This window comes from Choloepus didactylus, chromosome 2, assembly GCF_015220235.1.
Source record: "Choloepus didactylus isolate mChoDid1 chromosome 2, mChoDid1.pri, whole genome shotgun sequence".
Taxonomy (NCBI): Eukaryota; Metazoa; Chordata; class Mammalia; order Pilosa; family Megalonychidae; genus Choloepus; species Choloepus didactylus.
The window spans coordinates 64410533-64438028 of NC_051308.1; the positions used below are offsets into that span (position 1 = coordinate 64410533).

At 36.4% G+C, this 27496-nt stretch overlaps 1 protein-coding gene across 1 annotated transcript in view; it reads right to left on the reverse strand.

The window, feature by feature from the left end:
* Positions 1 to 27496, reverse strand: part of LOC119511807 (complement factor H-like) — a 237720-nt gene that overhangs the window by 198189 nt on the left and 12035 nt on the right. Inside the window, 2 exon segments of the mRNA XM_037806329.1 lie at positions 13828 to 14004; positions 14476 to 14670. Coding sequence (XP_037662257.1) covers positions 13828 to 14004; positions 14476 to 14670 — 372 coding nt within the window.

The window sequence follows — 27496 nt, forward strand, 5'->3', positions numbered from 1 at the left end:
CTCTGCCCGGAACTTCTTATAACCTTACGTATATCCAATGGGCAAACGCCACGCAACAAGCTGATTGGTGAATACAGCGTGTTACCTACATCGAAAGCGGAAGCAGGATGTGGGCTCCATCTTGACACCACTCGATGGCGGTGGAACTCAAGGGCAGGCTGCAGCTTGTCTACTAGGCCTAATCCGAATGTGGCTGCTCACAACACTAGCCAGGAATGGGAGGAATGGCTGAGATTTCAGCATAAAAGCTGTAAGTAAAAACTGCAGAAAAAATGCAGGGAACCCTCTCTCCCCATGGCAGGCTGAGCTACAAAACCTCACTGTGGGAGAAAGCAGCATTACGGGAGTGAGCAAATATAGCACAACCTAGCTCCAACTGAGGTTTTAATTAGCAAATGTGGACTGCTGAATACAAGCAACAAACATAGACAAACCCCTAACAAGCAGCAAAGTACCCTGAGGTGACTCCCAATGAAGACAAAGTGAGGCTGACAGAAAAAAAATACAGAGGCTTTTAGAGATGACTGATCTCTGAGAAACAGAGGGCATCTGCACCCTAGGAAAGGGAGTCCAGAAGAGCGGGTGCTAGCTCTGGCCAACGGGCAAAACTGGAGGTCCGTGGACTGGCTCTGAAAAGGGACTTTATTTCCCTTTTTCTCTCTCGCTCAACCTGAGTGGATCAGTAGAGAAAACCTCAGACATTTTCAGTTCACAGCACTCTGACTCAGACAGGGGTGGAGTTAACAGAGTCAGGGAGACAAAGGAGTAATTCAAATTCAAATGCAGAAGATAACACCCTAGGGGGTATATCTTCCCTAAGAGGAAGGAGGGGGGACTACCTCTAGTGCCAGCCCTCCCCTCAGAACTCAGACCCCAGGGCCTGGGGGAAACAATCAAACCAGCAACAATCTAAGCTGAGATTTAAAAGGGCCACACCTCTTTACCCCAGTAGGAACGACAGGCTGACAGGTGCCACCTGCTGGTCAGGTTGTGAAAAACACAGTGGCTAGAAGCCTCACAGTAAAGAGTGTCAATCTTCTAAGAAACACCCTCAAGGAAACCTGACACTGAATACAGCCCCAGTCTGAGACATGAGCCTGTTCTGGTCTGGGAAAATCTGATTGGTTTAACCATGGAAACCAAATGGTAGACTACAGAAAACTACAAATCACTGTAGGAAAAATGAAAATATGGCCCAGGCATAGTTTTGAAAAAGATGGTAATCAGTCTGGAGAGCTAAGAGAACTTTAGAAATATACATCAAAAGAGAGGCAACAGATAATTCAATGGCATGATAGAGACAACAGATAGGAAATAGCCTTCACGCTAACCTGAGGAGCAGATAAATAAGACCTACCAGATGCAAGTGGAGATAAGTGGGGTCTTGGCATGAGAAGCAAAAGAATGAACTCATAGCACATGTGCAATTCCCCTAGCCTGTGGGAATTCATAAATGGAAAATGTAATTTACCTAGTTGGACTCTAACTTCCAAGACCCTACACTTAAACAAAAATTATACATACCCAATGGTAAAACTGCTTATACGTAATTAGATTCTACCAAAGGAGGGAATGTAGCCATTACTTAAAGGCAAAGCCCTTTGGGGACTTCTATCATTAGAACCTTTGGTGCAGTTTTCTGGGAGGAGGTTGAGTGGAGAGGGGCACAGAACAACTTTTGGGGAAATTAAAATTGCCTCTAACTCTACTGAGTTTGTGATAAGTGTGTGTATGAATTTCTCAAAAGTCATTGGCCTACAAACTAAACAAGTGTGAATTTTATTGTGTGCAATTTTACCCAAATAAAGTTGATTTAAAAATGATTCCTTAAAATTAAATAGGGATAATTGCATCAATTTTTTAATTGTTGAGTTACTAAAAGAAAAACACCAAAGCAACCTACGTGTATAGGAAATGAAAGTTAAAAAATATGGAAAATAAGAGAAAATAGTTAAGTTTCATCAAGGCAAGTAAGCAAAATTCCAGGAAGAAGAAAACAAAAAAAGTAAGATAAACAAGCAAAACTGCTGAAGTAAGTTAAAGACCATCAAATGAATGCTCATTTCAAATTTTAAGCAATATTATATTAATTTTTTAAAATTTCAAATCACCCAAGATAAAAGAAAGTTCTTAAGGCTTAAATAAGTAAAAAGCATATTGTCTACAAGAAACATAATTCATAACAGCAAAAATCTTCTCATAAGATAAAAATGCATAATGCAAGACAATTGGCAGACATTCAAAAAGACCAAAATAACTTCAAAATATATCATATTTAATAATAGGAAGGATCAGTATCGCAAAAATATCTATTCTATATAAATTGATCTGGAGAATTGAGGTAATTCCAATGAAAACCTAAACTGAGTTTGTGAAGGAACTTCTTGAGGTGATGTAAAATACGTAACATGAAAGGCCCAAGAGAAAAATCAGAGAATGATGAAGGAAAAGATTAGGGTGAAAGATCTTTACTAGATGTTCAGATTTATTATATATCTATGATATATAATGATACTGTGGTATGGTAACTGTGTATGGAACACTGATTATGGCACAGAATAGAGAACTCATTGATAGTGATTATATATGTTATTGTATATTGAGACAGGTGTAATTACAGATAACTGGGAAATGTTTGGATTTTCCATATTTTCTAAAAAGGAAATTTGATAATTACCATCATAAAAATCAATTCCAATAGGATGAAATATGTAACAGAGAAGGCAAAATATCAAAATTTTGAATAAATATAGCATAATCTTTTTATGTCCTTTAAGAAGACACAATAAACATTAATCAAGAAAATAGCTTTGATTGTAGGAAAAGAATAAACTGTGTTAATAAGGATATCTTAAAGAAAAGAAAAACACCATGGAAATGGAGAAAATACTTGCAATAGATATAACTGAAAGAGATTTAATATTCAGAATTTACAAAGAATACCCATAAATCAATACAAAAACACACAGAAAGATAAATTAAGAAAACTATTAATATGCATTTCATAGATTAGAAAAAGTAATTAACAAAGAGCTTATGAGCATATGCCATCTAATTAATAAAAAGGAATTCAAATAAAACTATAATGCTATAGCATTTACAATCACTCAAAGTGTAAACACTAAAAGGTTACATCACCAATCATTAACAAGGATTAGAGCAACAATGCATAGTTGATATGAGTGTACATTGGTACATCCACAGTGGAAAACCACTGAGAATCATCTTGTAAAGTTGAACATACACAATGTCTCAGAAAATCCATTACAAATTATACATCATTGAGAAACACAGAGAATCAACATCACTAAAAATGTATGTGGAATAGCTGCTTAAATATGAATGACACTTTTAGTTAGCATTGAATTTATTTTCTGTTTACAATTTGTAATCATTCTGAGTGAACGAATTTAGTGATTTTGATGCAAATATTTCACATGACTCAACCAACAAATATTATTTTCAAAATTCCTTTTCTGAATATTTTAGAAAACAATTTTTAGAAAAAATTCTTTTTTAGAAAAGAATTTTTTTAGAAAAAATTTCTTTTTTGAATTTATTTTCAAAATTTCCACTTGCTTATATTAGATGTGATCTTATCATTAAAACTGAAATAATTTAATTTTAAATCCTCCTTTCTCACTGCTTAATTTTTAAAATTAAAAATTGGAATATAAAAATTAGAGTTGTTTTATGAGCAAACTATCCAAAAGTCAATTATCATATCATCATAATATTACACATAAATTAATTATTTATGAAAGTAATGTGAGTAAAATAGTAACCAAACAAATTTGTTTTCATTTTTGATTTTATGTTGATTTTATCAGCTCAGTTGATGAAGTCTTCTTGGCATGTGAATCACTAGAATTTGTCCCCCAAAATTCTTTTCCATTCGACCACCCAATTATTTATTAGCATGTATGTTTGTTTATATAGTTTGTATTCATTTTATACAAATTATTTTTCTCAAAATATTATTGTAAATATTGCTTGATAAGGAAAAACATGATCTTGGCTGTTGCAAATTTTTCAACTACTATATGTATCTAGAGATAATAACTTTATCTCTATATAAATGTCTTTATCTCTTTAAATGTGATTAAAGGAAGAGATTGAATGGACAGACCCGTAATTAAAGATATCTGTCTTTGTCCAGATACCAACATCATTAAACCTAGTATTGAACTGAAAATTTTTTCCAGAACTTTTTGCTTCTCATTGACACTTTAACATTGTTGAAGACACTATAGTTTTAAATGGTTTATAACAATTTTTGAAACCTTTCACCAAAGTATAGAACTCACAGTATGTATCAAATAAATTAAAAATTATCCAACCTGTATGCAGTTTTCTGCAAATTACTGAGGGAACAACACTTGTTAAAATGTTATGCATCCTTTGATCATTCAGTCACTGGAGAAGTAAACAGTGCTGCTCATTTCTAACACTGTATTGATTCACATCATCATCAAGTTTGATAAAATTCGCAAAAGATAACGTTGACCAACATCGGTTTCTACTGCTGTCTCTGTCACGTCAATTTCCTCTCCCTCACATTTTCCTTTCATGTTTGACAGAATACGTATGTTCATGGGAATTATGTATTGAGGACTTTGTATTCTTTTTTAAAGAAGGCCCCACAAGTTTGTGTAAAGTTCTGGCTTCATAAAAACCGGATCTTCCTCCAGTCATTGAAAAATAATTATATGATCTTCTTAAAAGCTTCTCACTCAGAATTAAATCTAAACCCTTTACAGTCCAGCCTTGTTTGTCTATACTTGCAATATCATTTATGCATCTCTGCCCCTCTCAATCCACAGTCCAGTTTTTGCTTTTTCTTTTTTTCAATCTTTGAATTGTTTAAATAGGTCAAGTTCAAATGTTGGCCCAGCTGTTACACGTCCTTTCCTCTACCCTGAATGGTTTCTCTAATTTTCTTTGTATGGAAACTGTCCTAGACAAAACAGAGCCCTCAGCCTGCCCCTATTTTCTATCTAAATCCTTTACTCCTTCCTTTTCTTTGAATACTATTTTATATAAAATATATAAAAATTGTATTTATCTTCTTGTTCATTTATTTGTTTTTTTTTTTTTTTAATCACTGTCCAATATTGGAATGAAAGATCTGAAAAGGCTGGCCCATGTTTGTATTTTTCCAATTTCTGGCAAAAAAACAGGTGATTGTTGACAGTCTGAACAAATCACACATATCTCAGTCTTCAATATTTGTGAGCAAGTCTACCTCATTCTATAATGAACTTACTGTTCTTTTCTCTAGAGACTCTATTTCAAATTTTCAAACACCGAGAGTTTCTTCTACCAGCACCCCAATGCAGCACTCAGTCTCAGATGACCTTGTCTTCTACCTTATGTAGAAACACAAACTATCAGCTTCTGCTTCTGCTTCTTTACAGCATGATTTATGCATCACTTTCCTTCCTTCCTCCTGCTACAAAGCTGTAAGCAGCCCTGTTGCAACCAAAGCCCAGTCTCACATATTTCCTTCATCTTAAGGAAACCTTACATAGATAATTATTACAATTTAATATAAAATGAATTGACATGGGAACAAACTCATTCATTTTTCTTTAGCCCATAGAAAGCATGGAAATTGAAAGAAAAAAAAAAAACAAAAAACAAAAAGTGTCAGAATGGATTCATACGTATACTTCAGAAGTAATCACTGAGTGGCTTAGGGATATAGAGTTAGTCAATGAAGTAAACTCTGCAAACTGTGTTAGAAAATCTCCATAAACATTTAGTAGAGGAGAGAGAGAAATATTTTCTATATTTATGTATATTTTACACACACATGATTTCACAAAGTGTTTTATCTATTTTTTCAAAAGGAACCAGATAAGGCCCCCAATAAAGAATTAATTTAAAGAAAACATTTGTAACTAGTTTTCAGAATAGTAACAATAACATAATAAATTACTTACTAATGCATGTGGTGTAAGCTGACCATCCACTATGTAAACATGTAATCGACCCTGAGGTTTCACCCCTCTGGTGTTACATATCCTTCTTTACACTTATATTGTGTTTGTTTATTTAAGGGATATGTATACTCCATATTCAGAAAAAAACCATGCTCAATATCTAATCTCGAACATGTTTCTGAAAGGGAAAAAGCACAAATATATGTTCAAGAGACATGTTTATAAAGAGACAAAAAATGTCACAAATTAACTAAACAGTAAGTAGAGGAACACATTTCTTCTCAAACACAACAGAAATCCGAAGACCCAATAACACTTCCTAACTCATTCAGTGAGGCCAACAATCACTCTAATACCAAAGCCAGATGAGAATATCACAAGAAATGAAATTACAGACCAATACCTTTATGCATACAGATGAAAAACCCTCAACAAAATAATAGCAAACTGTATACAATAGCAAATTAAAATGATTCTACACCATGATCAAATAGGATTTATTCCAGAAACACAAGGGTGGTTCAACACAAGAAAATGAATCAAAATAATAAATCACACTTATGGAATGAAGCTGGGACGGGACAATAAACATGACCACCTCAATGGACCCTGAAAACAAGTGAACTAACTCAGCATCATTTCTTGATAAAAGCACTCAAGAAACTGGAAATATTTGGAATCTTCTTCAACATGACAAAGGACATGAAAAAAAAAAAAACTATAGTTAATATCATTCTCAGTGGTGAAAGAATGAAAAATTTCCACCTAAGATCAGGAAAAGGACAAGGAGGCCTGCTTTCATCACTGCTGTTCAATATTATAGTGGAAGATCAAGCCAGAGCAATTACTCAAGAGAAAGAAATGAAAAACACCCAAATTCACAGATGATGCAATTCTATATAGATAAAATCACAAATAATCTATATGAAGTATGAAGGCTACCAGAGCTTATGAATGAATCTAGCAAAGTGGTAGGGTGTGAGATCAACTTGCAAAATTCAGTAGTGTTTCTATATACCAGCAATGAACAATCCCAAAACGACAGCTCCAAGAACCCAACCCTATAAGGAAAATGGACAGCCTACAACTACATGGGGTAAAAGACTACACTGGAAGGCTTATAGAAGAATTCCTAATGCCTGGGATGAAAACCTAGGAAAGAGTTTATTTGGGAATTGGAGCATTCAAAATTGCCATGTATTCTGGGGGATTTAGAAAGCCACATGCATGTCGAGGTCAGGACACATGCTAAAAACATCCTAAGAAGACCTTAAGCTTTCATGTCTTACTCAGAACAAACAGGAAGTGAAAGCTAAGACAAAAATAAGTAGCTGATTCTGTGAGCTGCAAAATCCAGGGAAGAGGCACAGAATTTGATTGCTTGTATACTTTTTGGAGAAATTGCCTGTCCCATCAGAGGATGTTCTTAATCTCTCCTCATAAATTCATCAGGAAAGAAGGAAAATGCAATGGGATCATTAGACACTGAAAGCAATGACAGGCCACCTACCAACAGGATACGGGGTATCCCATGGGTGGCATGTGGACTTTCTTGGCTTGATATCCACAATTCCAGGGAGATAACAAAAGTCTTGGCCAGGAAAAAAAATACATATATATATTTATATATATATACATATATGATTCTAAATCTTAATTCTCATATCCAGTTACCAAAGGAAATGTCTCTAACACTATTTAAGGCTTACAGTAGAAAAAGCTTCAGATTGGTCCTCCTAATTATATATCATCTGATCAAGGAGAGCATATTTTACTGCAGGTACCGTGCAACGATGGGCTAAGAAACTTCATATACAAAAATCTACACTTAAATCTTACTTCCAACAATATAGTGGGACTGAGTGAAAATTGGAATGAGCAAATGAAATGCCAAATTACTAAATGTGGTAGGTGTGGTGATAAAAGACTGAAAGAATGACTTGCACAAGTGCATGAAAGTGGCTTAAAACTTAACATGTGTGAATATAAACTCACCAATGGATGAATTGTTGAGATAGTGTGCAGAGGATGGGGAAAAGGCATGGGATATAACACAGGAAATTAAATGAAATTCTTTGCTACTTCTGAAAGATTTTCTTTACTCTTCCTGGTTCTGTAGACCTGGAAACTTGATTGCATTTTCCAATTCAGAGGAAAGATCAATTGCTAACTTGACACCACAAATAATATATCTAACTCCGCATGACCAAACTACTAAGGGCATTATGGATATGCTTTCTTCTCCTGTGCCTAAACTTGGATAATGGTTTCTAATACTTTCTCACACAGTGGATAAGAGCATTTTATAAACTTCCTTTATAACCCTCTTCTCTATATTATTGAAAATGGACAAAGGAGGTGTCAACGGCCACACTGATACTGCCGCTATTACTAAGGGACAATCTTCCAACTGAACCTGATGGTTCCACCCTTGGTTTGCTGGCTGGGTAATGGATCTGAGTGAGTATGAACGTTAAATGAAAGAGGGAAAGATTGCTGACCCAATTATTAAAATACATAAGATCAAAGCCCAAGAATAAACCAGAGAATGATAAGAAAAAATTAGGTTGAAAGGTTTGCACTAGATGTCCAGACATACTATAAATCTAAAGTAGTTAACACAGTGTGGTATTGGAACACTGATATAAAACTACTTATTATGGAACCCAATATTTGCATAATGTAAAAAGGAAAACTAAGATTGCTTGGAACATTGTGGAAGATGGAAAAAAAGAGTATAATCTCGTAGCTGTGTTTACACATGCCCATGAAGATGAGGCTATTTGTCTGGATAAATCTCCCCTTTCTTTGAAGCTGAAGGTCAAGGATGGGTTTGGGAGGCTTAAAGAGCATTGAATTTGGAGTTACGTATGTAAGTAGGTCAAGGACCATCACATGAATGCTCATTCAAAATTTTAAGCAATATTGATTTTATTAATTTTTTAAAATTTCAAATCACCTGAGTTAAGAGAATTTTCTTAAAGCTTAAATATAATAAAAATATTATTTACAGGAAACATAATTCATAATATCTAAAATCTTCTCATAAGCAAAAATACATAATACAAGACAATTGTCAGACATTCCAAAAAGACCCAAAAAACTTTAGAATATATCACATTGAATATTAGGAAGGCTCAGTAGCATAAAGATATCTATTCTTCATAAATTGATCTGGAGAACCAAGGTAATTCCAATAAAAATCTAAACAGAGATTTTTGAGGGAACTTGTTGAGGAGAATTAAAATACATAAGATAAAAGTCCAAGAATAAACCAGAGAATGAAAAGAAAAAATTAGGCTGAAAGGTTTGCACTAGATGTCCAGATGTATTATAAATCTAAAGTAGTTAACACAGTGTGGTACTGGAACACTGATAGAAAAACTACTTATTATGGAACACAAGAGAGGATTCAGATTAATAGTCATCATATATGTTTATGATATATGCTCAGGTTCAATTACAGATAACTGGGGAAGTGTTGGATTTCCATATTTTCTAAAGAGGAAATCTGATAAATAGCATGTATAAAAATGAACTTGAAATGGATTAAATCTATAACAGGGGAGGCAAAATCTCAAAAGTTTTTAGAATAAAATACTTCATTATCTCTATGTCCTTGAAGAAGACATGATAAATATTAACAAAACAAGTTGATCATCTTGATCGTAGGAAAAAATAAACTGTGTTCACTAAGGTTTTCTTAAAGAAAAGAAAAACACAAGCCATAATAGGAAAGGAGAAAATACTTGGCAATAGCTATAGTTGAAATTTATATTCAAAATATACTAAGAATCCCAATAAATCAATACAAAAATACACAAAAATATAAATTTAGAAAACCATCAATTTCCATTGTGTAGAATAGAAAAAGTAATTACCAATAAGTATATGAGTACAGGCATAGCCTAATTTAAAAAAAGGAATTCAAATTACACTCTAATGCTATAACATTTTACAACTACTCAAAGTGTAAACACTAAAATATAACATCACTAATCATTAGCAAGGATGTAAAACAACAATGGAAATCCAACATCCGTTTTTGATAAAAACACTTCAAAAGGTAGGAATTGAAGGAAACTTCCTCAACATGATAAAGAGCATATATGAAAAACCCACAACCAGCATAGTACTCAATGGTGAGAGACTGAAAGCCTTCCCCCTAAGATCAGGAACAAGACAAGGATGTCCGCTACCACCACTGTTATTCAACATTGTGCTGGAAGTGCTAGCCAGGGCAATCCGGCAAGACAAAGAAATAAAAGGCATCCAAATTGGAAAGGAAGAAGTAAAACTGTCATTGTTTGCAGATGATATGATCTTATATCTGGAAAACCCCAAGAAATCGATGATACAGCTACTAGAGCTAATAAACAAATTTAGCAAAGTAGCAGGATACAAGATTAATGCACACAAGTCAGTAATGTTTCTACATGCTAGAAATGAACAAACTGAAGAGACACTCAAGAAAAAGATACCAATTTCAATGGCAATTAAGAAAATCAAGTACCTAGGAATAAACTTAACCAAAGATGTAGAAGACCTATACATAGAAAACTACATAACTCTATTAAAAGAAATAGAAGGGGACCTTACATGTTGGAAAAATATTCCATGTTCATGGATAGGAAGGCTAAATGTCATTAAGATGTCAATTCTACCCAAACTCATCTACAGATTCAATGCAATCCCAATTAAAATTCCATCAACCTACTTTGCAGACTTGAAAAAGCTAGTTATCAAATTTATTTGGAAAGGGAAGATGCCTCGAATTGCTAAAGACACCCTAAAAAAGAAAAACCAAGTGGGAGGACTTATACTCCCTGACTTTGAAGCTTATTATAAAGCCACAGTTGTCAAAACAGCATGGTACTGGCACAAAGATAGACATATAGATCAATGGAATCAAATTGAGAATTCGGAGATAGACCCCCAGATCTATGGCCGACTGATCTTTGATAAGGCCCCCAAAGTCACGGAACTGGGTCATAACGGTCTCTTCAGCAAATGGGGCTGGGAGAGTTGGATATCCATATCCAAAAGAATGGAAAGAGGGACCCTACCCTCAACACCCTACACAAAAATTCACTCAAAATGTACCAAAGATCTCAATATGAAAGAAAGCACCATAAAACTCCTAGAAGATAATGTAGGAAAACATCTTCAAGATCTTGTATTAGGCAGCCACTTCCTAGACTTTACACCCAAAGCACAAGCAACAAAAGAAAAAATAGATAAAGGGGAACCCCTCAAGCTTAGAAGTTTCTGTACCTCAAAGGAATTTCTCAAAAAGGTAAAGCGGCAGCCAACTCAACGGGAAAAAATTTTTGGAAACCATGTATCTGACAAAAGACTGATATCTTGCGTATATAAAGAAATCCTAGATCTCAATGACGATAGTACAAACAGGCCAATTATAAAATGGGCAAAAGATATGAAAAGACAGTTCTCTGAAGAGGAAATACAAATGGCCAAGAAACACATGAAAAAATGTTCAGCTTCACTAGCTATTAGAGAGATGCAAATTAAGACCACAATGAGATACCATCTAACACCGATTAGAATGGCTGCCATTAAACAAACAGGAAACTACAAATGCTGGAGGGGATGTGGAGAAATTGGAACTCTTATTCATTGTTGGTGGGACTGTATAATGGTTCAGCCACTCTGGAAGTCAGTCTGGCAGTTCCTTAGAAAACTAGGTATAGACATACCCTTCGATCCAGCGATTGCACTTCTCGGTATATACCCGGAAGATCGGAGGGCAGTGACACGAACAGATATCTGCACGCCAATGTTCATAGCAGCATTATTCACAGTTGCCAAGAGATGGAAACAACCCAAATGTCCTTCAACAGATGAGTGTATAAATAAAATGTGGTATATACACCCGATGGAATACTACACGGCAGTAAGAAGGAACGATGTTGTGAAACATATGACACATGGATGAACCTTGAAGACATAATGCTGAGTGCAATAAGCCAGGCACAAAAAGACAAATATTATATGCTACCACTAATGTGAACTTTGAAAAATGTAAAACGAACAGTTTATGATGTAGAATGTAGGGGAACTAGCGGTAGAGAGCAATTAAGGAAGGGGGAACAATAATCCAAGAAGAACAGATAAGCTATCATGGGTAAATTTAATGTTCTCGGGATGCCCAGGAATGACTATGGTCTGTTAATTTCTGATGGGTATAGTAGGACCAAGTTCACAGAAATGTTGCTATATTAGGTTACTTTCTTGGGGTAGAGTAAGAAAACATTGGAAGTAAAGTATTTATCTTAGGTTAGTTGTCTTTTTCTTACTCCCTTGTTATGGTCTCTTTGAAATGTTATTTTATTGTATGTTTTTTTTATTTCTTTATTTTTTTTATTTTTTTTATTTTTCATACAGTTGATTTAGGAAAAAAAACAAGGAAAAAAATATGCAGAGCCCCCTTGAGGAGCTGGTGGAGAATGCAGGGGTATTGGCCTGCCCTACCTCGATGGTTGCTAACACGCCCACAGACATAGGGGATTGGTGTTTGATGGATTGGGCCCTCTACCACGGAATTTGCCCTTGGGAAGACTGTTGCTGCAAAGGAGAGGCTAGGCCTGTCTATAATTGTGCCTAAGAGCCTCCTCCCGAATGCCTCTTTGTTGCTCAGATGTGGCCCTCTCTCTCTGGCTAAGCCAACTTGAAAGGTGAAATCACTGCCCTCCCCCCTACGTGGGATCAGACACCCAGGGGAGTGAATCTCCCTGGCAACGTGGAATATGACTCCCGGGGAGGAATGTAGACCTGGCATCGTTGGATGGAGAACATCTTCTTGACCAAAAGGGGGATGTGAAAGGAAATGAAATAAGCTTCAGTGGCAGAGAGATTCCAAAAGGAGCCGAGAGGTCACTCTGGTGGGCACTCTTATGCACAATATAGACAACCCTTTTTAAGTTCTAATGAATTGGGGTAGCTAGTGGTGGATACCTGAAATTATCAAACTACAACCCAGAACCCATGAATCTTGAAGACAATTGTATAAAAATGTGGCTTATGAGCGGGGACAGTGGGATTGGGGGGCCATAGGGACCACACTCCCATCTGTCTAGTTTGTGGATGGGTGAGTGGAAAGGTGGGGGAAGGAAACAAACAAACAAACAGACAAGGGTGCCCAGTGTTCTTTTTTACTTTAGTTGCTCCTTTTCACTTTAATTATTATTCTGGTTATTTTTGTGTGTGTGGTAATGAGGGTGTCGGGGATTGATTTTGGTAATGAATGTACAACTAGGTAATGGTACTGTGAACAATCAAATCTATAATTTGATTTGTATGACTGCGTGGTATGTGAATATATCTCAATAAAATGAATAATTAAAAAAAAAAAACAACAAAAAACAACAATGGACTGTTGATACGAATGCATATTGTTCCATCCCCAGTGGAAAACAGTAGGGAATCACCTTGTAATGTAGGACACACACAATGTCTCAGAAAATGCGTTCCGAGTTATACATCTTTGAGAAACACAGAGAAGCAAACCACTTAAAAATATGAATGGCATTTTTAGTTAGCATTGGATTTATTTTCTATTTAAATTTGTAATCATTCTGAGTCAACAGATTTAGTGATTTTGATGCAAATATTTCATGGGACTTAATCAACAAATATTGTTTTCAAAATTCCTTTTCTGTATTCTTCAGTAATATTTTTAGATAGATTTATTTTCCTACATTTTATCAAGAAATTTGTGTATATACTTGTATGCATAGAAAAAAACACAAAATATGTTCTATTGGCAGGACAAGAAGAAATTAAAATAAGCATGTTTGCTGCAGTTAATATATATGAGTCTTATGAAATAATAACATCTGGAGATCTCAGAGCAGTCACTTACTGACACGGATGCATCTGGGAGTAGGGGACCAGTCATTCTCTGTACATGTAATTTTTGTCTGTTCATTTGGAAGACTGTAGCCAGGATTGCACACAACATTTATGAATTCATTCTCTAAATATGTGTAGCTTTCATTTGAAGCATGTCCTTTTTCAATAGAATAGAAATAGCATTGTCCTAAAAACAATAAAAAAGAAAAATGAAAAATGTAACACACAGGATTTTGCTCAAGATAATAAATTATAGTAATAATAATAATAAATAATGAAATTGGAAATTTTATGTTGTATGTATGTTAGTGTAATAAATTTAAAAAAACACAGGCCTTTACAATGCAGTGAACTCTAATGTAAACTATGGGTACAGTTAATAGTGTAGTTACAATACTATTCTTCATGAGTTGCAACAAAGGCACGACACTAATGCAGAATGTTAATCATAGTAACGCTGGGTGTTAGGCAGGATTTATGGGAACTCTGTAAATTCTGCATGATTTTTCTGTAAACTGACAACTTCTTTAATAAAAACATATGAAACAATTCCCTTTACAATGTTTAAATGAGAATGCATACCCATCCAAATTCTGTGCTATTCCCTCACCATCTTTCAATGATGTGCACATGTATAATTTTAAAGATACTGACTTACGGCGGCATGGTACTGCTGGTGACCATCCTTCTTTTGTGCATGCAATGTAACCACCGTTGTGTCATTTAGGAGTCAAAAAATTCTGATCACAGTAGTAATAGTAATATTTTCCTATATATACTGGAAAGTATGGTCTATAATAGCCTTCATTATATAGATATCCATGTTTTATATGTGGAAAATCACAGGGTTTCACTTGGAATACAAAAATACAAACAGAAATATTTTACCATAATAAGCATTCAAATTGGATTTTTATTTTTTTCATTGCTGAATTATACTCTTTGTACCATAATTGCACCCCTTGCATTAGGGACTCAAGACAAGGAAATTTATCAAATTCTTACCACTGATGTACCTGGAGGGGTCATTGCTAAAGAAAATGAAGTTATACCTTTTGGGTCACATGAGGCATAAACTTGTGTGAGGACCGTCCAACAAGAAAACTGCACAGACCTATTTAATGTATTTTCCTTGAGTACATGTATCTCCAGCCAGCCCTGGTTGATAAGTCAACATCCTGATGAGGGATGAAGATGCAGATTTTACCCCTCAGCCAACCTGACTTCTGCCGTCTTTCTTTTTCGTCACCTTTCATGAAAGGGATTCTTTCCTTTCAAGCCCAACCCAGATTTAGGGGAGAGGAAAGGGAGAGACAGAGTGAGAGAGAGAAGAGGGAGGAAGGGAGAGACATATTAATAACCTTAATTAGTTTATTTTTCTAGTCTTGTAGACAATTTAAGAAATGTAGAGAAGCACAAAAAAACTCCTTTGATTAAATTACAGAAAAAAATTCTTATTTTTGTCTCGCACACATTCGTCCAGGCTGATCTTCTTTTCCTAATTTTTTAACGAACAAAAGTGGACCAGGAGAACCTAAGATGGCGGCTAGGTGAGACAGGGCAAAAAAACACCTCCATGAAAAATACAGGATAAAAAGCAGAAAGTGACCCAGAACACCACTTCCAGCATAGCACAAGCCAGAAAAGGTCTGCTAAATCCTCAGGGAATGTGCATTTGGTGAAACCAGGAGCATGCATTCTGAAACGAGTGAGTAAGCCGGCTGAAAGTCCAGTGGCCGCACTGCAGTGTGGGGAAATGGTGGGCTGGCATTTGTAGACAGACTAGTTCTTTAAAAAAAAAAAAGCCCAGGAGTGGCTGCAGATACAACAGGGAGAGCTGCGCATTGAAGCACAGCAGGAGCTGGCTGGGCTAACACCTCGGTGCCTGGCATGGAGGATACCCCTTCCCACTCCCACTGCTGATTGTCTCGAGACCAGGGGAGCAGAGGGGAGCCAAAAGGAGAAAAAAACTGCATTCCTTGCAGCCATTCCCCCAGCAGGCAAGGGACGCTCCTGCCTGGGGCCAGACCCACATCCCAGAGCTATGCCAAGAAACCCAGTGCAACAGGGAGTCTTTCCCTCAGCACTGCACACACGCCACAATATCGGCCATGTACAGTGGCCTTTAGTGCACCCACAGCTGATTGTCCTGGAGCTCGGAGAGCGGAGCTGTGCAAAAAGGGTGAAGTTAACCCATCCCATTCAACCATCTTTGAAGCAGGCTGGGAACACCCCTGCATGGCCCAGTGACCAAGGGCTTCCCAGGAGGCTGGCGTGCACTTGTGACATGGCACAGCCCTCCCACAGCAGAGGTCCTGGAAGAGCACAGCTGGGAAGGGGGATCTGCTCGGAAACCCCAGGGACCCTACGCAAATACCAAGGACTGGTGGGTCAGGGCAGAGAAAATCTGTGGAAAGACCGAAATGAAGGCTTAGGCTCCTGCAACAGCCTTAAATCTCTGGGAACACCTGGGAGGTTTGATTATTAAAGGTGCCCTGTCTCCCTAACCACTCAGACAAACGCCCCACATTCAGGGTGGACAGCACCAACAACACACCCAAACTTGGTGCACCAATTGGACTCCACAGGAATCAGACCCCCACACACCACAAAAACAAATCTGGGGAGAACTGACTTGAGGGGAATAGGTGACTCACGGATGCTATCTGCTGGTTAGTTAGAGAAAGTGTATGCCACCAAGCTGCAGTTCTGATAAATTAGGGATCAAGTAAAGCAAGTGCCAAGAGGCCAAAAACAACAGAAAATCTTAAAGCATATAATAAAACCAAACAATATGGAGAACCCAAACCCAAACTCCCAAATCAAAAGATCAAAAGACACACAGTATTTGGCACAATTAATCAAAGATCTACAGAGAGGCAACAAGAGCATGGCACAGGATATAAAGGACATAAAGAAGACGCTAGAAGAGCACAAAGAACAAATTGCAAGAGTAAATAAAAAAAATAGAAGACCTTATGGAAATAAAAGAAACTGTAGGCCAAATTAAAAAGACTCTGAATACTCATAATACAAGATTAAAGGAAGTTGAACAATGACTCTCCTCAAGGACCACAGAACAGAAAATGAAAGAACAAAAGAAAGAATGGGGAAAATAATCAAAAAAACTCAAATGGATCTCAGGGATATGATAGATAAATAAAACGTCCAAATTCAAGACTCATTGGTGTCCCAGAAGGGGAAGAGAAGGGTAAAGGTCTAAAAAGAGTATTCAAAGAAATTCTTGGGGAAAACTTCCCAAACCTTCTACACAATATAAATACACAAAGCATAAATGCCCAGCAAACTCCAAACAGAATAAATCCAAATAAACCCACTCCAAGACATATTCTGATCAGACTCTCAAATACTGAAGAGACAGAGCAAGTTCTGAAGGCAGCAAGAGAAAAGCAATTCACCACATACAAAGGAAACAACATAAGACTATGTAGTGACTACTCAGTGGCCACCATGGAGGCGAGAAGGCAGTGGCATGACATAGTTAAAATTCTCAGAGAGAAAAATTTCCAAGCAAGAATACTTTATCCAGAAAAACTCTCCTTCAAATTTGAGGGAGAGCTTAAATTTTTCACAGACAAACAAATGCTGAGAGATTTTTCTAATAAAAGACCTGCCCTACTTCAGATACTAAGGAGCCCTACCAACAGAGAAACAAAGAAAGGATAGAGAGATATAGAGAATTTTAACAGACTTATATAGAACATTACATCCCAGGTCACTGGGACACACATTCTTCTCTAGTGATCACAGATCTTTCTCCAGAATGGACCATATGCTGGGACATAAAAACAAGCCTCAATAAATTAAAAAGAAAATGAATTTATTCAAAGCACATTCTCTGATGACAATGGAATAGAAATAGAAGTTAATAACCATCAGAGACTTGGAGAAATCACAAACACCTGTAGGGTAAAAATGAGGGGGAGATGATAACATTCCTGGATAATCAGAAGCTGAGGGACTTCACCACCATTAATCAGTTCTATAAGAAAAGCTAAAGGGAATTGAGCAGGCTGAAAGGAAGCGACACTAAACAATTGACTGAAACTAAATGAAGAAATAAAGATTGCCAGTAAAGAACACATGGTAACTATAAATACCAATACCACTGTATTTTTGATTTATAACTCCACTATTTACTTCCTACAGGATCTAAAATACATAAACTGTAATGATAAATCAGTGGTTTTGGACTCAATGTAAAATATGTAATTTTTGACAAGAACGACATAAAGGTGGGGGAATGAGGGAGTAAAGGAACATAGTTTATGTGTCATATTGAAGTTAAGTTGGTATCAAAGAAAAAGAAGATTGTTATAGATTTAGGATATTAAATTTAAGCCCCACGGTAAACACAAAGAAAGTATCAGAGAATATGACCATAGAGATGAAAAGTAGAGTAGGGGTTCCAAGAAGCGGGGGAAGGGACAAAGAGGAGTTAAGAAATGAGTGTAGGGTTTGGAGTGAAGGGAAACTTCTAGAAATGGATGGTGAGAACGTGATAGCACTGCAACATTCTAAATTTGTTTAATCCCACTAATGGAATGCAAGGGAGGGGGTGGAATGGGTAGATTTAGGCTGCATATATGTTTCCACAATTGAAAGAAAAAAAAAGTCTAAATAGATGACAATTAAATGCCAAGGATGATCTTGTATGGGATCTGAGGATGGAGGAGAGAAGGCTGAAAGGGACACAGATGGGACAAAAGGAAGAAAAAAAAAAGGAAATATAGAATGTAAGCTTTGTATCAATGTTGAATTTCTTGAACTTCTCAACTGCGCTTAATGGGTTGCATAAAAGAATGTTCTTGTCCATGGGAAAGGTATATGTGAACTATAGAGTTTGTTCAAAGATGTGTGCAACTTGCTCTCATATGTTCAGAGGACAGAGCAATAGATGATGGATGATAGACAGGGAGGGAGGGAAAGAAAGAAATGGTGATGTGACAGGATGTTAAAGGTGGTGGACTGGGGTATCAGGGGAGGGGGGTTGGGGTATGCTGGAGTTCTATGTATGGGGTTTCTACTGTTTTTGCAACTGTTCCTGTAAGTTTGAATTTATTTCAAAATAAAATTTGTTAAATTAAAAAGAAAAAGTGGTCTAGGAGTATTTCTAAATAACTAAATAATTAAGTTTACGGGGAACTGCTTACTGACTTCTAATTGTAGCTGGTGAATGAAATGCTTTTTAATGTGTCTTACATAATATTTATTTTAATGTAGTACCCTATAATCGTACTTTGTTAAATTATTCTAACATTTGAAATAGTTCTGACTGAAATGTTTAGGTGCTATATTGTGTATTGACAGGTTTATATCTCATTTTTTCAGAAATTTTGCACTTTTCTTGGGATGTTTTAAAAGCACATTAATATTTTTAATTCCAGATTAGTATTATTTTCTCCATGAAACATGACCCTTCTATTTCGAGAAGCCTCATGTAACAAGTTAAAAAAATATTCCAATGCACACACACAATTTTGCAGCAACTGCTCCTCATAATCTTCATCTTTCTGTCTTGCAATCACTGATGAGGTCTCTTTTTTGCCTCATTAGAAATTTTCTCAAGTAGTTTCTTCCAGTGTGTTATGTGGATGACACATTTTTCATCCTTGCTTATCCTAAATCTCTTTCTCTACCCAAGATGTGTATATGATATCTTCTCTAGTTATAAAATTGTAGTCTACTCGTCTACAGTCCATTTCTCTCATACTTAATACATTTTACCCACTTTTTTAGCTTCCAATATATTGCAGGTTAAAATGATCATCTGAATCTCATTTCTTTTAAGTAAACTGCTAGTTATTTTTTTTCCCATTCCCACTTTTTGGTGATTTATAATATTATCTTTTTACCTCCTGGTTTTGCAAATGCCCTAATTATATGTCAAGGCATACCAGTTAGGGATAGCAGTAATTCCACCTTGGACAAGCTTGAGTCTTTGGGACTGTAATAACTGATTCTGAAAAACTCAAATTGCCCATTATATTGTAGAGCATAGATTGAGACTTAGTGATCTGACCTCAGGACAAGTGTGTTTATCTACTTCATTTTGATACTTCATAGACTATGAACAAAATAAAATAGTCTAAGATCATTTCTTTCCAAAAGGTACAAAAAAGGAGACATAACAAAAAGTATGTATCATTTTTATCACAGGCCTGTGACCTTTACTATTCTCTCCCTTATTTGAGCATGAGTCTACCTTTAGCTCTTTTACAAGGTAGCTCCCTAAAGCAATATAACTTAACACCTATGATCTGTTAGCTTTGAGATTGGCAGGGCTAAGAACAGCCTTCTTCCACCTCCTGGACTTCTATCGATGCAGGTGTATTTTCTTTAGAAGTTATGTGGTTCCATCATAATGTTGACTCAAACTGGTCTAAAATTGATTTAAAATATTGACTGATTTGAAAGATGTTGCTAATTAGCTTGTACTAGTACAGTTGATTTCTTTTTTTTTTTTTTAACCTACCACTGCTAAATTTCATCTTATTGAATTCAATCTATTACATAGCACTTTTCTTTGATTGACGGATCTGTCCTCCTACTGCAGATTCACTATTATCATCCCCTATATCACTCCAGTTGTGTATTTGTTCTGCATTTCCCCTAAACCATTAAACTCTTCAATGACAACAATGAGTAATAGGCCCAAGGAACAGTCTTGCATCAGTTCTTCAGACTGGGTTGTTTAATAAAATTGCAAACTATCTGATAAGCCATCTAACAAATCATTATCTCCATTCTGTTCACAGGAATTCCCAAAAGTTCCCTTTGGCATAATACACTGAGGCCCAGTTATAATTGTACTGACTTATGCCCCTCACCTACCATTTTCCTAAATTCGACCAAAAATTTATTAAATATTTTCCTTGTATTTCATATGTATATGGAAATAAGGTTCACAGTGATAATAGCTTGCTATCTTATTAAATCATGCTTTCATAACTTGTTCTGGTATTATGCTTGGAATTAACTTGAGTTCATTGGCCTATAATTTGATTCATTAAATTTTCTTTCATGGACAGCCAGTTTAAATGTGGTACAACTTTACAATGTACTGTGATACAGACAGGAAAGGAATATGATTGTAGGGACAGAAAAAATTTGGAAAATGGACATGCAAGCATCCCCATAAATCTAATACTCTGTTGACCGTATGGCATTTTGCTATATATAAGGGTTTTTAAAAATTATGCAATTTCTTCAACACTCATTCCTCCAAAAAATGGAGCCTCATTCCCTTCCCTTGATTGTGAGCTGACAGAGTGGACTCACTTTAAAGAACAGATCTGGCTGAAGTGATAGTGTGTGTCTAGATCATAACAGATATTGAGGCTTCCTCCTCTGGAATAACTAGCTCTGGGAAACAGTTGTCCATTCAAGCAACCTGTGGAAAGATCCATGTGGCGAAGGAACTGTGGCCCTCCTGCCTAAAGCCATATGAGTGAGCCATCTTGGAAGTGGATCTCCCAGCCCAGTCAAGCCACTAGATGACTGTAGCCTGGGCCAACATTCCTCACTGCAAACACAAGGGGGGGAGCCTGACTCTGGAAAACCCACCTAATCACTCTCAAATTCGTGATCCATAGAAACTGTGAGATAATTAAAAGTTTGTTGTTTTTTAGCCACATGGTTTTGGGGAAAAATTTATATAGCAATAAATAATATACATGTGTTAGATTGCAACTATTCTTACCCAACCTTGTAATTCATATATTTGACGAATTATATTTTTAGAGAAATACATATTCATACATATATGTTTTTTGAGTATTGAAACAAAGTGTTTAGTATATAAAATGAGTTTTTGAGCCTACTTAATATTGCCTGATTTGAAAAGCAAAGAATAGCTACAAAGGCTCTATGTGTTACATATACAATAATAAACATACTTTTGTATTTAAGGAAAGTTATTCAGAACCAAAAAGTAGGTAAATGGTACTTACAACCACATCTTGGAACAGGTACCCAACCACTGGCATACATATTGCTGTATTTCCCTGGTTGAAGGATGAAAGCCAGTTTTACAGTGGTAGGTGATTTTATCTTCGCTTCTGTGTAGAGTCCCTTTCAGGTGTGAAGAAAACCATTTGCAACATGAGGAGGATCACATGTTACTTCTGAAAAGAAACAGGATGTACAGATATGTAGAAACTAATACCACTAAAAATAATCAAGTACATGAACATGAAGAAGTTCATGTCATTTATTTTTTCCTTAGTAGAACAAATATTTGACATAATAATCAGCGCAGCCTCATATCTTTTCCTTCTATATCACTCATATGCTCTCTGCTGTATTTGTTATCTGATATATATATACCCTCTTGATCTCTCTTAACTCTGATGCCATCCACACATCATGATATTCCATACCTTGCAATCAAACTCATGATATATCACTTCTACTATCCCTTCCACTATCCACAACCTCCTTGACTTCTGTAGCTGTCATAATAGCTGTTTACAAACATTCGGGTTCTCTCTTCCTTTCAGACACATAGTAAAATTGCCCACCTCTTTGAATTGGACATGACCATCTGAAAGAAATGTGGAAGTAATATGTGTCACTTTAGCAACACAGTTTTCTATGAAATTCTATGCTTACTCTCCCAGAGCAGCAGTGATAAGGAAGCAAATGGAGAGATGATGTTTTAGAATTAAAGTTTTAGAATTAAATTCACGACCAGACTTCTCTTTTGACCTACATTGGAAATGAGGCACAAACAAGAAATAAACTATGATTTATTAGGTGTTCTAGTTTGCTAATGCTGCCGGAATGCAAAACACCATGAATGGATTGGCTTTTATAAAGGGGGTTTATTTGGTTACATAGTTATAGTCTTAAGGCCATAAAGATTCCAAGGTAACTCATCAGCAATCCAGTACCTTCACTGGAGGATGCCAATGGCATACGGAAAACCTCTGTTAGCTGGGAAGGCATTTTAGCTGGCAATCTGCTCCAAAGCTCTGGTTTCAAAATGGCTTTTCTCCTAGGACGTTCCTCTCTAGCTTGTAGTGCCTCAAAAATGTCACTCTTAGTTGCACTTGGGATATTGTCCTCTCTCAGCTTCTCTGGAGCACGAGTCTCCTTTCAATGGCCATCTTCAAACTGTCTCTCATCTGCAGCTCCTGTGCTTTCTTCAAAGTGTCCCTCTTGGCTGTAGCCCCTCTTCAAAAGGTCACTCGCAACTGCACTGTGTTCCTTCTGTTTGCCAGATCATTTATATGGCTCCACTGATCGAGGCCCACCCTGAATGGTTGGGGCCATGCTCCATGGCAATTATCTCATCAGTGTTATCACCTACAGTTGGGTGGGGCACATTTCCATGCAAACAACCTAATCCAAACATTCCAACTTAATCCCCACTAATATGTCTGCCCCACAAGATTGCATCAAAGAATACGGCTTTTCTGGGGGACATAATACATTCAAACCAGCACATTAGGCTACTGAGTTTTGTGAAAACATTTTTCTTACTGTAACTCCTTAACATAGTCCAGAGATAGAAAGGCTTTTCTGTAAAGGGTCAGATTAAAAGATCTCTGATACAAGCTACTCAACTCTGTTTTTGTAGCGTGAATACAGACATAGAGAAAGTAAAAAAAAATAGGCATGATTATGTTCCATATAAACTTTACAAACCAAGAAAAGAGAACAGCCTTGATTTAACTTGAGAGTTACAGATTGACACCCCCTAACCTAGGACATCATAATTAATAAAGCTCATTAAAAAATGTGTCCACCTTTTGACTATTGTGAATAATACTGCGATGAACACTGGTGTACAAATATCTGTTTGAGTCCCTGATTTCAGTTCTTTTGGGTTTTATACTAAGAAGTAGGATTGCCAGGTTCAACTTTCTGAGAAATTGGCAAACTTATTGTACAATTTTATAATACCCACCAAAAATGTATGAGAGTTCAAATTTCTCTACAATCTTCACCAACACTTACTTTTTGGTTTTGATTTTTTTTTAAATAGACATCCTAGTGGGTACAATGTGGTATACTACCAATATTGTGAGTGTAATTAATACTGCTGAATTGTTAATGGCTAAATGGCTAAAATGGGGAAATTTTTAGTTGTATGTGTGTTACTAAAATGAAGTTTAAAGCATACCATGCTTCTTAAATATTGATGTAGGAAAGTCACATAACCATCTATATTGGTGCCTATTGTATTTTGGACTAAAGACCTGTGGTGTAAATTCAATATTGCCTGACATCCATTTATATGACCCTAATTTACATCTTCCTCATTCCATTTCCCAAACCTTCCCCATAATTCTCACGTTCCTCAAGCCACCCTACTCCATTGGCCCCTTCAACAACCAGTAAGTACCTCCATTCACAGAAAACAATTGAGACTACCAATTGTGATTTTCTTCATTCTTTCCAATATTCCTTCAGTGGAATATCTATATATATTCCAGCTTAAGTATTTACTTCAATTTTAGAAGATAATATGTTTCTTTTTAAAATTCAGCTAGCGTCTCACCTGTAGACCTTCCATTTTCCTGTATCTTGCACCAGTGTTTATTACCTTTCCCCCTTTCTCATGTTATCAACTGCTCTTTCTGAAATAGGATATGCAAGTTTTTCCAGTTTTAAAATCTTCCCTTAACAGTAGTTTGACTGATGTGCCTACGCTATTCCTTCCCTTCTCATTCAAGATCCTCAAAGCACCATTTTACAACTTCTATGTCCAGTTTTCCCACCTCCTCATTTATTCTTTAACACACTGGTATCTGGATTCTAATGCCTCCATCGTGCTAGCACTTATCTGAGCAACGTCACTGATGTCCTCCAATTTCCAAATCCCAAAACTCTTTGAATTCCATTTATTTATAGTAGTTGGTATGTATTATTGGCCCTCAATTATTTGTTGAGCTGAACAGATATGTCCACCTTTAATATTTGCAAACTGTTGACCACTGACTTCTTGAAGTTCCTTAATGCCTTATATCCTTACGTTTCTTCTGTTTTCCCTCCTTGTCTAAACATTACTTGTGTCTTTCTCTTATTTTTATTTTTGTTTCTTGGCTCCTTTCACTCTACTCTACTTAATTTTAGTCCCTGCCTACTTCTTGGATCTCATCTCCTACCTTTTCCCTCTTACTCGCTATGCTATCACCACACTGGCCTTATGTCTTTCAGTCTTCAGAGATTCCAAGTTGATTCCTATCATTTGCACTTTATGCATGCCTTGCAGGATTCTCTCCCAGATCTTCACACTGGTGCTTATCACCATCAGTCACCACCTCAGGGACACATTCCCTGAAGGACACTATATATTGTATCAAGGAATACCTATGTCTACAAGTTGGTTTTATATATATTTGTCCTTGAGTTTGCCTTTTATGTCTTTATAATCTCTGTGTAATTCAAGACACTTCCATGATTTAAAAACAAAAACAAACAAAACAAAAAACCTCCTTCCGTTGTGCTGAAAAGTTCCTCTGTGGGAATCTAAATCCATATGCCCAAATGTTGGCCACACACTGGACAGGTTCACATGTATAATTCACAGGAAATTCAACTTTCTATATGTCAGCCCAAATCAGCTTCTTTCTCTCAACATATGGCCTCCCTCCAGTGCTCAACATTTTAGTTTGTGACATGAGAACCCCATGACAGAAGCCTGGAAATGTACCCCACATGCTTTCCTAATCATCAGTACAGCATTAAGTCAGCACGATATTCTGTGAAGTTTAATTATCACATATGTATCTCCTCTTCTCCATACCAGGCTGCCACTCTGTGTGTACAGGCCCTAGAGGCAAACTGCAATAGTCTTTGAAAGTGGTCTTAAATTCATACTCCATTCTGCCAGAATAAATTATGATTAATAAATCTCTATTTCTAACAGGATATTATTCCCTATAATTGGTAACAATTTTGCTAAAAATAATCTGTGGATGCCTAAACACAAGTTTTAAATAAAATATATCTTCAGTGTTTGATACTAAGAATTCACTAGCACTCATCGCAATGAGCCTTAAATCTATTCATCTGTATTTTTTATCATTTCATTCTGCTATTATTTTTCATATATCCATTTCAATCCAGTAGTATATCTTTACTTAGATTTTATTCCATGTTGTAGCCAAACTTAACACCAGCCTTTGAAATCCAAAGCTATGAGATATAAATAAGGAGAGCTTAACTAAGAGACTGAAAAAATCATATTGTGAAAAATCTGCTAAATTATTGAAGAGTGGTATGACTTCTGCTGATTGTCCTCAAGCACTGTACATAAATCCCTTTTGTCTTAGTCTTCTAGAGCTGCTACATCAATTACCACAAACTGGCTGGCTAAACAACAGGAACTTACTGTCTCACAGTTTGGAATGCTAGAAGTCCAAAACCAGTGCATCAGCAGGCCGTGCTCTCTCCAATATCTGCAGCATTCTGCTTGTGGCTTGCTGGCAATCCTTGGTTCAGAGGTGCATCTTGGTCCCCGACACATGCTGATATCTATCTTCTTCTCTGGCATCTACTAATTGGCTGAATCTGAATTTCCTCTGCTTTGAAGGACTTCAGTCATATTGGATTAAGTCCCACCCTTGATTCAATTTGGCCTCATCTTAATAAGTTCCTGGAAGATCCTATTTACAAATGAGCCTGTACCCAGAGGACTGGGGGTTAGGACTTGAACATGTCTTGTGGAAGACAAGATTCAATCTCTAACCCCTTGGTCTCCCTTAAAATAAATGATACTATTAAAACATTACCAAAGATTTATACCTTTGTTCAATACAATGGTATTGAGACTGTCTAAATGTGTGAGGTCATATATTTTCTCCTATTAGAAAGAAGGTATTAGACATTTGAAGTAAGAACAATAATTCAAGAATATCACTATGTGATTTGAAACAATAGACAAACAAGTCTGTACAGGAAAAAGATAGATTTGGATCAAAAGTTGCTTTTATTTAGCAGGTTTTACATCTTTAATCTCCCCTATAATTGATAAGTTATCAGAGACCTTTCCCCGTGAGTCACAGAAACCAAAGTTTTGTCAGTTCACCCTCAACTGACTAGTGTAGTTCATACACAGGTTCACCCTCAACTGATGAATCCACAGGTGAGACAGTCAGGAGTCACGAGCCTGTTGCACTGTGTGAATAGCCAGGAGTCACAAGTTTACTGTATCTCCACAACAAAGAATCGACCAGATCTAAACCTGTTTAACAGGATCTCTTCTCTGGTAACTAAAACCTTCTCTGAGCTTGTTTCCCAGGGTATCCAGGCTTATCCCAGGTATCCATGCTTATCCAAGCAAGCACAGGAACAGGGACTCTTATCCTTCAGACGACCTTTGAAACACTGAGAACAAAGGTCACTCCCTTGAAACCAAGATTATGAAGACAAGGAGACATCAGAAACAAGTCAAATGTGAGTTGTCCTTCAATAAGGAAGGTCCAGTCTAAAATCCACTGTACCACATATGGATGACTCTATAATTAACCAATTATACTATGCCAAGTCAAACCTTCCTACTTCTGTCCTCACCTCTCACTTCCCATTCCCATAAAATTTCCCTTAACTTTCAGATCAGGGAGACAGATTTGAGCCTTGCCTCCTGTCTTCTTGCCAGTCAACCTCACAATAAAGTTCTTTCTTTTCTTAAAAATCCTCGATGGCAT